Consider the following 12,200-nt stretch of genomic DNA (forward strand, 5'->3'; position numbering starts at 1 on the left):
CGTGCTTACAAGTGTGTCAGTATAAATTAACTTAGCCTAATACCGCCGAGTTTGTTTGAATGTGCTTAAATAAAGAAAAGTGAAGACAAATAATGAGTCCTGCTGCAGGGGCCTTTTTAGTTGTGAGGTTTTGTCATGCCTCTGATGAATTAGCAACACTTTAATTGCTCCCCTTGATTGATAGTATAAAAACACGACAATGCAGCCACATAGCCCGAGTGATTTCTCCGTCATAAGAAAGCTGTCGGAGTGAATTGGGTGTAGCTGTGTCTGTGCGCGCCTTGGCCAATGGAACCCGATCCTCCCTGCAGTGCGTAAGAGCGCGATTTAGGATTTAACCAAGTCTTTGCTGCGGGGCTGGCTGCAGTCTTCACCAGAGCCCGACGGCCTGAGAGCGTCTCAACACAATGAGAGTGTAGTCTTCACAACGCTTTGGGATCAGACTATCTCGATTTTTCCTTTTTGTATTTTTTTAATTTTATTTTGGTTAATTAAATCAAACAAACGCAAGCCGTTTCCCATCACGAAGCATGACTGGAGTTTTCGATCGGAGGATCCCGAGTGTGAAACCTGCCGATTTTCAGAGCTCCTTTCAACTCTCCACCATGCACCACCCGTCTCAGGAATCTCCTACTTTGCCCGAATCCTCAGCCACAGATTCAGGCTACTACAGTCCGGCCGGTGGAGTCACTCACGGTTACTGCTCGCCCAGCTCCACCTCGTACGGGAAGCCCCTCAACGCATATCAGTACCAGTACTCGGGTGTAAACGGATCTGCTGGAAATTACTCGACAAAATCCTACAGTGATTACAGCTCGTATACTACCCCCGCTTACCACCAATATGCTGGAACTTACAGCAGAGTGCAAGCCCAGCCGAGTCCACAAGGTAGGCTACGGACATGAACATTGTTTCTTTATTATTGTAAAAGTGAATTTAAATCAAGTAATGGAATTTCCAGCATGATGCCGTCATATTTTGTTTTCGCTATGCTTTCTATAACTTCAGGAACTATGCATTTTGATCCAAAATTCACTGTATAACATCTATGATTATCTTGAAGTAGGCCACCAAACTCATTAATACAATACTTTTAAATATATTTTTATTATGTAGCCATTCCTGTTTTTTTTTTATTAATCGTCTAAGCTTATGCTTTCATAACCCACAAAAAAAAGACATTGTTCTTTTTTTCTGAGGCAATTCAATTTGGCGAAAAGACACACCCTCATTCTTGTTTTGAATATTTGAACAGAAAAAGAGATAAGCGAGCCCGAAGTGAGGATGGTGAATGGTAAGCCGAAGAAAGTGAGGAAACCCCGAACGATTTACTCCAGCTTCCAACTGGCCGCCCTGCAGAGGAGGTTTCAGAACACGCAGTACCTGGCGCTGCCGGAGAGAGCCGAGCTGGCAGCCTCCCTGGGACTCACGCAAACACAGGTGGGATTTTAATAATAATAATAATAATAATAATATATATATATATATATTAAAAAGAAGAAAAATGCGTGTAAAATGAGTGTAACAAGAAAAAAAATGTCGTGTAAAATCTTTAACTCCCTCATAATTAAATCGACCCTGGCCTTCTTTTTACGCAGCGTGCGTCTATTGTTTAGTGAGGTGAAATTCGCATTATTAACGGTCAGGTTTTTTTTCTTCCTTTTTTTTTTTTGTCCAGGTCAAAATTTGGTTTCAAAACAGAAGATCAAAAATGAAGAAGATCATGAAAAACGGCGAGCTTCCACCAGAGCACAGCCCCAGCTCCAGTGACCCCATGGCCTGCAACTCCCCACAGTCCCCGGCCGTCTGGGACACGCAGGGCCCCTCCAGGTCGCATAGCCTACAGCCACAAAACATCAACACGGCGGCCTCTAACTTTTTGGAAAACACGGGGTCGTGGTACACGTCCGCAGGCAGCTCCATGGCTTCCCACCTTCAGACGCCTAACTCGATACAACACTCGTTGGCTCTCGGAGCTGGGACGTTATATTAAAACAATAATTTAAAAAAAAAAAAAAGAAAAAGAAAGAGAAAAAAAAGAAGAGAAAAAACACCCTGTTGTTCATTTAATTCTCCCCCACCCCTCCTTCTTTGGGACTCGTGTTCACATTTCAGAGGAATATGCAATGTATTTGATGACAGTCATAGAGGAAACGTGTAAAATGTGTAAATGTGTGCATGTAATTTATTGCATTTTTGGAAGACTATTAAACGTTTAAATGGACAATGGAATTTTGAAACCTCCCGCCTCCCTTTTGGTGTCTCTGTTCACTTCAAACCTCAGTTATTTACACTGAAAATAACCGCAGAGAAACTGATGCAGGCGCGCCTGCAGGTGACACGCACAAGGCTGTAAATCACAGCTGTATCAATGTGACCCCTTAACAGCTTTCATTCTTGTCTGTTTGTTGTGTTATTTATGTTTTTATATGTTTGGTTATCGTTTTCATTCAAGCATGCGTTGGTTCTGTAAACTGGCTGCAGACTTAAAAAAAAGAAAAAAGAAAAAAAAGAATGGCTGCCATGGAAATATCTGCTGCTTTGCGAGAAATCTCCCTGATTCAGATCAGGCCAGTTTACCCTGAATTTGAAACTAAATTGGAGAGGAAAACATCAAGAAATAAAGCACCAAATTCTGGCTGAAGAGACATTTATTGTGAATACATTTCAGACAACACCATGTAGCAAACTTTAAGCTACTAAGCGCAGCAACTGCTTTAATTGAATATGGGTCTTTCTTGACGTGGATTTCAGTGATTTCTGCAACACATTATGGAAAATCTTCCAGTAAAATCTATTGTAGACAAACACTGTTTGTGAGATCCAATTTATTAATCCTCATATTATAGATTTGTATGAAATACTTTGAAATTACTCCTGATTTATTTTATTTTATTTTATTTTTGGTTAATCCTACTTAGTTATTGTTGTTGTTGTTGTTGTTGTTGTATGTGTTGTCTCTGATCTGCACAGAGGATTCTCATCATCTTAATATTCATGTTCATATTGTGCTTCAATGGAGACTCTGATTGAGTCCTTCAGTTGGTTCCAGGTCGCCTCTAAAGAAAAATGCCTGCTCCCTGCAGCAGACACTCTGCAGTCTCCCTCGCTTTGTGTCCCCTACAATTAGCGACTTTGAATGGCAGAGAGGAGGCGAGAGGGGCGGCACGGAGATCTGAGACAATCCGCATTCCTGTGGGGGTAGACCGGCTCCAGAGCTCTGCCACTCCCGCCGGCCACAGCCCACCTTCCGGGTAAAATCAAAAAGATAGAAAGAACGTGGGAAAATCCTACACGTTTTCGCCGTGTTATTAGCAGGCAGTAATACCAGCGCTCCCACTTAGGCTACAGGAAATATAATGAAATGAGGTTAAACGTGCTAAAAGAAACAGTGTGAGGCGCTGGGGAGTTTAGAATGCTAGGTTTGAGAATGAAGCCTTATTTATTAAGGCATATACGCAAAGATTTGGCCTATATAAGAGAGTGTTTACAAACGAACATGTTGCATTACAAATCCCCCTTCTCCATCTCAAGCACTTACACACACCCTACAGTACATGCATCTGACCTACACACTGACCCATGCATGTTACCATTTCCACCTGACACTGAATCCTCTTCCTGATTGCACCCTGAATACACTTCACCCACACCCCCCCCCACACACACACGCACCCCCCCCCCCCACACACACACACACATAGAAACAACAATGCATTTCCTAATCTAAAACCCTTCCGTGCCTTTTGTTGTGAGCCTCATTTCTGCTGCAGGGTAAACGGCGGTCATCACAACGCGAGCAGGTGACTCCAGAAATTTACATGGAACGTGCACGCGATCAGGGACGATTTTTGCGCGTGCACACCACAGTGCACAATCATACTTCTGCTACTGTATGTTTCCAACTGCCCTCTCTCTCTCTCAAACACACACACACACACACACACACGCACACACACACACACACACACACACACACACACACACACACACACACGCACACACACTAGTGGTGCCATTATATCGAGAGCCCCCGTTTATTTCCAAGCGAACATTTTCCACTCAGCTAGTTTTCCCCCCGTTTTGCAAATCGAGTCTAAATAATGACAGTTAGTTTTACTGGACAGCTTCAACTGTAACACTCCACAATAATTATTCTCCAGGATTAGGGCCTCCATTATCATAATCTGGACATTGACAATTACCTATAATTTGCAAAGATGCGCTTGGTTCTTGATTGCAGAGGGGTTTTTTTTTTTTTTTCAAGCTCGCCATCACTAAACAGTGACAGTAATAACAGCTAATTTTGCAGGCAATATATAAGAGCTTACCGGGGTGTGCAAACACTTTCCCACCTGGATTTGCTTATTCAACCACCAGCAGTAATGCCGTGCAGGCGCTTTTTGGTTAGTCTTGTGTTAGAGAAGCGGACAAAGGTAAGGACGAGTCTTACATTTCCTCTGGCCTGATCCGTTCTTAGAAGAGGCAGAGCACTCTTGGATGTAAATGACTAAGCTGTCAGGATAACCAGGTATACTGAGGACTTAAAGAACGTGGTTTTCATAAAAATCGATTTATTTTTTTTCATGCAACAGTTATTCTTTTTTTGATTTAGGGGGGTTTGGGGGTTCTGGGTGGCTTATCTTATCTTGAACACAAGTTATGTTGCAATATTGTGTGAAATGTCGTCCAGTGCTCAGAGGTTTTAAGTGAGAAGCAGTTCATCAGATGCTGGTGGTGCTCAAGATGTGGCACATCCTTCCCTGCAACCACACCCCATCAGCTGCACTTTGCCCTAATCTTTCCTTTCTATCTATCTATCTATCTATCTATCTATCTATCTATCTATCTATCTATCTATCTATCTATCTATCTATCTATCTATCTATCTATCGTTTAATTTCGCGCATCGAAGCCTTTATCCGTTTGCAAAACACGATGAAACGCGTCGGTTCTCGGGTCTGAATGTGCCAAAAAAAACTGTGTCTTTATGAGCTCTGTTGATGTTTACTCGACTGCTGCTACAGGCTCCCTGCAGCCCCAGCATGGTCCGGGAGCAAGCAGATAGGCCCCCCGGACTGATGGGGGCCCCAGGTAAGGCTGAATGTGCAGCCAGTGGGACATCCGCGACTTGACAGCTGCATGAGCGCCTTTCAGCGTTGTAATTTCGGATAATATCCCGAGCGCTCACTCTTCTCGGCAATTTGTATATGAATAACCGAATAATTTCCCTCTTTGTTCCATCTGCGCTACCTCAAATCCAAATAAAGATGCCTTTTAGTATTAAAAGTGGTAGAAAATTACAGGTAATTATCTTTGACGGTAAAAACGCTGTAATCAGCGGGCTACATCAAAAATTACCCTAATTATGCCTGCATTTATGAGAATGGGAGAAAAAAAAAAGCCTCACTTGGATAAAAACCCACAAATTGTCCCAAATATCTCCTTCATATTGAACGCCGCTGCAGCTGGCTGCTTTGTTCAGCATCGATCCCGTGGAGCTTGGCATTTAACGGCCTGCATTAGGACGGAGAGAAGGGAGAAAACATTTTGTCAATACTTCTAATAATTGCGGGTGAAATGACAAGATAGGCTGGACCTGGAGCAAATGTCTTTCGAGGTGAATGTAGACAGCAGCGGTGGAGGGTAAGTTAATTTCCTCTGGCGTTGAGTGCGTTTGATAAATCTATACACTTTGGCGTTCTTCATCACCCACTGGGTTTATTTAAAAATGTTTGATGAAATGAGCTTTTCACTGAGCACTGTATCATTGACTTACGCGCATGTTGTCTGTTATAGGCTTGTAAGCCACAGGGTGACGGGAAATAGGCCTGTGCTGATGAGATGTTGGCCCAATAGGAGGCATGGAAAGGCCTTAAATGAATGCATTTTTGTTTTTCTTTTGCTATTTCGAGGGATGGGAAATCAGGCGACAGCAGGCGTCTGTTTGAGTCACGGTTTACTCAGTCTGACAAAACATAAAAAGTGTATGTACAACTAAGATCGCAGAACATATTTACAGACAGACAATTTGCTTGCATGTTGGAGAAACAAACCCAAAAAAATAAAAGCAGTCAGGAGTCCAGCATGGCAAAAAGGTTCTGGGCGCCACAGCGCATGAAGAGTAGAAGCAGTCTTTTTGCCCCAGCGGGGCTAAAAATGTCACTGATAATATTTGGTATATTGACGTTCAGACGTTGACATGAATGAAAGCATAACAAATGCGAGCCCACTGAACAGCCATGTACGCAAGAAATATGGTTAGTCCCGTTGTTTGTGCCATCGCACCGAGGCTTGGCTGTGGTTTATCCTTCAGCAGAGAGAAGAGAGGCAGAGGAGCTCCTTTTTCCTCCTCAGCATCCAGTCTCTGCGCTGACACAAAATGTAGGCTACGTTGGTAGGTGATCCGGAGGCCTCGAGTCAGCTCGCTGAGCCGCCGGCCTCGCCAGTCTATCTCTGCATCGAATCTTGATGTGGGGAGGAATACCAGTGAGAGTACCCGGGCATGTAGCTGTTAGCCTGCATGTTTACTCCTTTGGAAGAGGCCGAGACGTCCCATATCGGAGGAATGGTCGGGGAGCGCGGGGATAGGGACATGGAGCCCGGGATGGGGTCGCTCTCGTGCGGGTTGCCGCCTTGTTTCAGCAGCTTCTTGAACTTTGACCTCTTATTCTGGAACCAAATCTTTACCTGATGGAATGAAAGGGGTTTTAATGTTAGGGCTTCAAGAAACACCAGCAAAAGAATGTGAGAAATTACAGTCTGTGAGTGATGCCATCAACTTAATTTCTGCTGCGCCGCGTAAAGACGTAGAGCAGAGCTTATTTATGTTCATACCTGTGTTTGTGTCAATCCCAGAGAGGCTGCCAGCTCGGCGCGCTCCGGTAAAGCGAGGTACTGTGTTTGCTGGAAACGGTGATTCAGTGCTTGAAGCTGCAAACTGGAATAAATTGTCCTCGGTTTGCGAATTTTCTTGCCTTTCCCGTTAAAACGAATCTCCCCGTTTTCGATCACTGTCGTCTTCTGCTGCTCTGCAACAAAAACAAACAATGTTATTCATCAAAAGCCACGGCCAGGTCGCGCTCATTCTGCACAGGGAGACACCGACACGTCAAGTCAGACTGCTGAGATATCTGGGAGAGTGGGGATAAGTGAGTAAAAATGAAATATCCCGGCTGATAAACGTTGACATCTCCCAGTGCCTTTCCGCACCGTAGCAGCCACAGTCCTCATACGCTGTCATATTTAGGATATTGCTGGTAATGACATGTCAATTAAATGCTAATTACAACATTCAAGGCGTGCGGGCTGCCTAATTTCCACGAGTAGTTGGTGAGGATTGCACGGTCGAGATGCTCACACCCCGGGCATTAAAACAGGTTTTGTGGAAGGGAGTGCTAAACAGGACGACGAAAAAAAAGAAAAAAAAAAAGAAAAACAGGCAAAGAAGGCTGGATCTGGACTTATCCGGTGCCATTTACGCACGGTTTTCTTCAGCGCTTCAAAAGATCATTCCCGAATTCGCAGCGGCCGTGCGGTGACATGGGCATGACTTCAAACCTGGCAGGAGGAAAAGGTTTGATCCGGGCTAAAAGAAGGTATGTGCTAATGGTATACTGTCGGGCGCCGGGGATTTACAGGACGCGGCGTATTTTCCACTTGGCTGGTGAAAAGGGGGTCTCTTACCTGCGCCGTCTAACCTCGTCTGTCCTCCCGTGTTGTTGTGATAAGATGGCAGGTACGGGCTGTGGTGCGGATGGCTCACGTAAGGGTAGGGTAACGACCTGTTGTAGGTGTTGGTCCCGGAGTACGGGGTGTTGTCGTGCTGGTGGTGAGCGTGTGAGCCGGAGTGGAGACAGTGCAGCGGATAGTGGCCGCCGGCCATCGATGGGGAGCTCTGCTGTGAGTGCGACTGCTGTCCAAACTCCATGAAAGCAGACTTGGACGAGTCCTGAGCCTCCAGACCGTCAGCCATCGTAGTCATGGTCATCATCGAATTTTCTGCCTTGAGAGCACTCACCCCCCTCTCTCTCAAGACCAAATCGGTTTTTCTCTCTCTCGCTGTGTTGTTGTCTCTCTTCCCTCTCCACCGCGAGCAGATATTGTCCTATTAACACCCGCTTTTTCTACAGGCGTCTTTATTTCACCCCCCCCACCCCACCTTGTCCTGTGATATTCTCACTCAAAGTGTCGGAAGGTAGACATAAGTTAAGGTAGAGATTTTAAGCTGGATTCTGTTAAAATTGAGCCTCTGCTTCCAGACTTGATGCAGACACTACAAGTAAAATGGTTTGTCTCCAAAGGGCAGCGCCTCCCGATTGGTCATCCAACCCAACGTCATCAGTGCTCTGCGCTTCACGGAGACTTGAGCTGGAGTTAACCCACCTTACCAGCTCCCACCACAACTACAGGGGGAAACAATATGTGGTGGGAAAGTCGCCTAATTCCTACAGACAAGCTTCGCGCGTAAAATCAGCTCATTTGGAGGTTCCATAGGAGTAGATTTTCTTTCTTCTTCTTCTTCTTTTTTTTTTTATCAAGCCCAACGCTCCAAATTACTCACGACGCGCGACACTGTGCGCACTTTGATTAAGCCCAAAGTCACCCTTTCCCGAGGAACTAATTATATATGAAGGCACCACACAAACACCCCATTTAGGAATACTTAGCTGAAGATAGAAAAAAAATGTAGTCAATTTTATAATAACTTGCGAAGATACTCCTATGGAACTCTTGTATATTTAAAATATATACATCTTTGAAGGATTTCTATATTTTGTAAGCTATGTGTGCTTCATGATAAGAAAACCCACAAAACAGGTGGAAAAGCTCCAGGCCTATATTAAAAGTTTTGAATTTAGTTCTTTAAGCAAACAACTACTGATTAAAACACACTTTCTTCTCTTTTTCTTTCCCCCCCCCCCTTTTTTTTGCTTTGCAGTCTTTGCTTTGATGTCTCCTAATGAGCGGTCCCCTCTTTGCACCTCCCCTCCCCTTACCCAAAAAGTAACATATATTATAAATGGGGCTACTGACCATGTGATTAAAGATCCTCAGACAATACAAAATGCAGCGCATGTGACACATCAAATAACAATATGCCTGAGGTACAATAGGTTATTTTGCCGATGGAAGGGTGGATACCCAGATAAACTGACACTGTCTTTTATCCCTCTTGTAATATGAGGCCCGATAGGGTCCTCAGTATATGTAAATTACACACTTTGTATCTGAGGGCTGCGATGTTCGATTCCAAAACAAGAATAAAACCTCACTTCCCCTCAGACTAATCTGCTAGGTATTCAAGTCCTATTTTCACAACTTTCAACATATTTTAATTTTGCTGCATTTAGGAATTTCACCCAAAAAAGAAAGGAAGAAAAAAAAAAGCGAAGAAAAATAATTATGGTTGCAATCATGTTACTAGGAAAACCTATTTGATTAGCGGCCACACTTTACTCAAATTGCAGCTATAAAATTAAGAACAATTCGCCTGTAATGATTATGGACTGGATTTATTTTGGGAGGGTGGAATAAAAGTGGATATAGCATAAATTATCCCCTAATTATACGCCAGTGTGGCCTCAATTATCCTCTTATCAAAAATGGTTGTCTAAATGCAGCGTTTAGTTTCAATTTTCTCCTTTTCTGAAACAAGAACTTGGTACCTTGCTATTATCGTCAGCTATGGTTGTTATTTACTTTGTGGGATTTAAAAAGTGCACAACCCAGCCGGATAATCATTTTTACAGCAGCGGACCCAGAGAAGAGCACAGAAGCGAGGAAGTGAGCAGAAGACACCCAGACGGATTTGTTTTATTCCTGCAGATCACTTTAGATGATTATTTTTCAAACTGGAGCAGTCTTTGCTGTGAGGAGGGCTGCAGGTAAGAGCTTCCTTTGAATGCCCCTTTGTCTTCTCTGATACTGATGAACGATTTTATTGGCTTTGATAATTCTGCATTTCAAGCCGATGGTGGCCTTGTGGGAGTCTACACGCCTCGGTCACCCCTCAGTGATCTAACATAGTGGCCAATTCCCCTGCCCGTGTTCCACTTGGACACGCAGAAGAGAAACCAGATCCTTCACCTTTTCTAATCGCCTTTGAGTGCTGCCACAAAGACAGACATGCTTTGCAGTGATGTTAGTTGCTTCCCTGCGGGCTTAAGAAACCCCCACGGGGCTCGATCATATGAGACATCCTCATTCCTCGTTTTTTTTTTCTTTTGCTGCATCATGCGTGCGCCACCGCGGGATTATTATGTTGCGGGATAACAGTGCGGGTAAATGTCAATGCCCTGGTGTCCCGCGGGCTTGTTGGGAGGCTTTTCTGTGCACACTGAGATTAAGAGAAGTGAAGTGGTGAAAGGACGGATTTGCTTGAATAGAGACAACACCACATACTCGACCTTGTGCTTCTGATATGTCTAAGATGTGGCCTTATGCATGCCTGCTGACAGCCGTGTCTAATTGGAAACTGCATAAGAAATAAGATGCTATCAATGGGCAGACTTGGTCAGCTGTATTTCTGCTCAGCTTTTGAGAATTATCGGGAAAAAAAGCACCTTTTTGCTTCAAAATTTGTAAAAAATTAGACCTCATGCTCTTGGCGCATGCTTCACCCGTTGTATCATGCCTCCTGTTGTACACTCCCTAATAATATTGCATTATAATAGTTCATAGCCTCATCCTGGAGAGAAATTATTTTAGATTTCAGATCGTCACAATGTCAATCATGAAATGAACAGTGTTCAGCTGCAAATCTAGAAATCACTTTGTCCCCAAGTAGATGATTGACCTTCAGCACAATCAATGGCCATGGTGGCTTAACAAAAGTGGTCTTTATTTCCAGCTGTCTTATAAACACTGATGAATGACTCTCTAAAATCACTCCAATATCCAACCGCTTGGGCTGTATCAGGCCTGGGATTTCCCTGACAGTCATTGTTTGGGATGGGATACATGAAAACTGAGAAGATTTCGCACAACATTTACAAGTGAAACCTGACGTTATGTTGTGGTTAACGTGGCAGATAGGATGTTGGCATCTTAGCCGTCGTTACGCACAAGGGGAAAAGCGATTTAAACGCACTATAAATGTGATGGATTTCTGGGTAAAAAAAACAAAACAAAAACAAGATTATAAAAAAAAGTCTGTACTTGTTCCCTCTGTCTCTTCTTTTCCCTCCCTCTTTTTTTTCTTTTTTTTTTTTAAATGTGTGGCTGTTTTAACACCGAGATTCTTTTTCGTCTATCTGGCCACATGTGTTAATCATATCCGAGCGTTTTAACACCGCGTTCCAGCGAAGACACAGGTCATAACTGTAACGAGCGGCTGTGTGTTTGCGGTCTCTAGCAGCTTATTGACTGGCTCGCATGGAAAGCCACCTCCTCGGCTTCTCGGGGACCGGTCGGTTGGGAACGCCGAGGCATGTCCCCACAGAAAGACACACTTAAATAACAAGTCTTCCTTCTCTGCAGCGCAAAGCCACTGGCGCTTCACAGACAGCCAGGCGTCGACTGCTCTCCATCTCTGCCGTGTGCAGGGTGGGAAGTAACAGATGCGTACCACACACAGCTGTCAGAACAAAGTGGTTTACTGTAACTAGATTCACACATCAGCCAAAAAAGATAACCGATCAGCCTTTAATGCTCCAGCAAAATTCACCCGTATCCAAATGGCGATGCTTTTTTTCTTCTTCCTCTTTCTCCTTTTTACGCACCTAAATTGCGCACGGCGCACTAATACAAACCCACTTAAGCAGAGCTTTGATGTGTTTTGTAAAAAGCGTGCAACTACACCAAGAAACATTAGTGTGGTTTGGCCATAAAGGAAACCACGCGCTCCCAGGCGGACGACTGTTTACAATAAGTTTTGCATCATAAATTACGCACGCATTATCTCGCGAGTTAAATAGCAAAATTGGCATATGCATGGCCCCAGGTGCAGGCGAGAGGGCCTTCAGATGGACCCAGTGTGGCGTGCTGCAAGAGGAGCTAAATGACCACAAATAGGCTGAGCCCTGCACCACTGAGTCTTCACAGCCTCTCATACGCTAATGGATTTAATTTGGCACGGCTCAAGCTGCACTGGTCCCACTCAGGGCCCGTGTCCTAATTAAGACAGCTTGTTTCTCCCGTCGCCTAGCTTCATTGCATGTTTAGGTCCACCTGAGTGATTGCACCACTCGGTTTTCTGT

At 44.2% G+C, this 12,200-nt stretch overlaps 2 protein-coding genes across 2 annotated transcripts; one reads left to right on the forward strand and one right to left on the reverse strand.

Moving 5' to 3' along the window:
- Nucleotides 1-260: 260 nt before the first annotated feature.
- dlx5a (distal-less homeobox 5a) lies at nt 261-2,232 on the forward strand. The gene is made up of 3 exons (XM_075449297.1): nt 261-888; nt 1,256-1,440; nt 1,679-2,232. Exons 1-3 carry the CDS (start codon nt 531-533, stop codon nt 1,991-1,993), a joined length of 858 nt encoding a protein of 285 aa, XP_075305412.1. The 5' UTR covers nt 261-530; the 3' UTR covers nt 1,994-2,232.
- A 2,576-nt stretch (nt 2,233-4,808) lies between these two features.
- dlx6a (distal-less homeobox 6a) lies at nt 4,809-8,289 on the reverse strand. The gene is made up of 3 exons (XM_075449426.1): nt 7,687-8,289; nt 6,838-7,031; nt 4,809-6,690 (listed from the first exon to the last, which is right to left on the reverse strand). The coding sequence occupies exons 1-3, from the start codon at nt 7,991-7,993 to the stop codon at nt 6,451-6,453; spliced, it is 741 nt and encodes a 246-aa protein (XP_075305541.1). The 5' UTR covers nt 7,994-8,289; the 3' UTR covers nt 4,809-6,450.
- Nucleotides 8,290-12,200: the final 3,911 nt, after the last annotated feature.

The sequence above is a fragment of the Odontesthes bonariensis genome, chromosome 18 (genome assembly GCF_027942865.1).
Source record: "Odontesthes bonariensis isolate fOdoBon6 chromosome 18, fOdoBon6.hap1, whole genome shotgun sequence".
NCBI lineage: Eukaryota > Metazoa > Chordata > Actinopteri > Atheriniformes > Atherinopsidae > Odontesthes > Odontesthes bonariensis.

Bases quoted from the DNA above. Each gene is read 5' to 3' on its own strand.
- dlx5a (XM_075449297.1), top strand. From the start codon at position 531: ATGACTGGAGTTTTCGATCGGAGGATCCCGAGTGTGAAACCTGCCGAT. The intron at 889-1,255 runs GTAGGCTACGGA...ATATTTGAACAG, and splicing joins AGCCCAGCCGAGTCCACAAG to AAAAAGAGATAAGCGAGCCC. The intron at 1,441-1,678 runs GTGGGATTTTAA...TTTTTTGTCCAG, and splicing joins TGGGACTCACGCAAACACAG to GTCAAAATTTGGTTTCAAAA.
- dlx6a (XM_075449426.1), bottom strand. From the start codon at position 7,993: ATGATGACCATGACTACGATGGCTGACGGTCTGGAGGCTCAGGACTCG. The intron at 7,032-7,686 runs GTAAGAGACCCC...TTTTTGTTGCAG, and splicing joins GACGAGGTTAGACGGCGCAG to AGCAGCAGAAGACGACAGTG. The intron at 6,691-6,837 runs GTATGAACATAA...TCATTCCATCAG, and splicing joins TGGGATTGACACAAACACAG to GTAAAGATTTGGTTCCAGAA.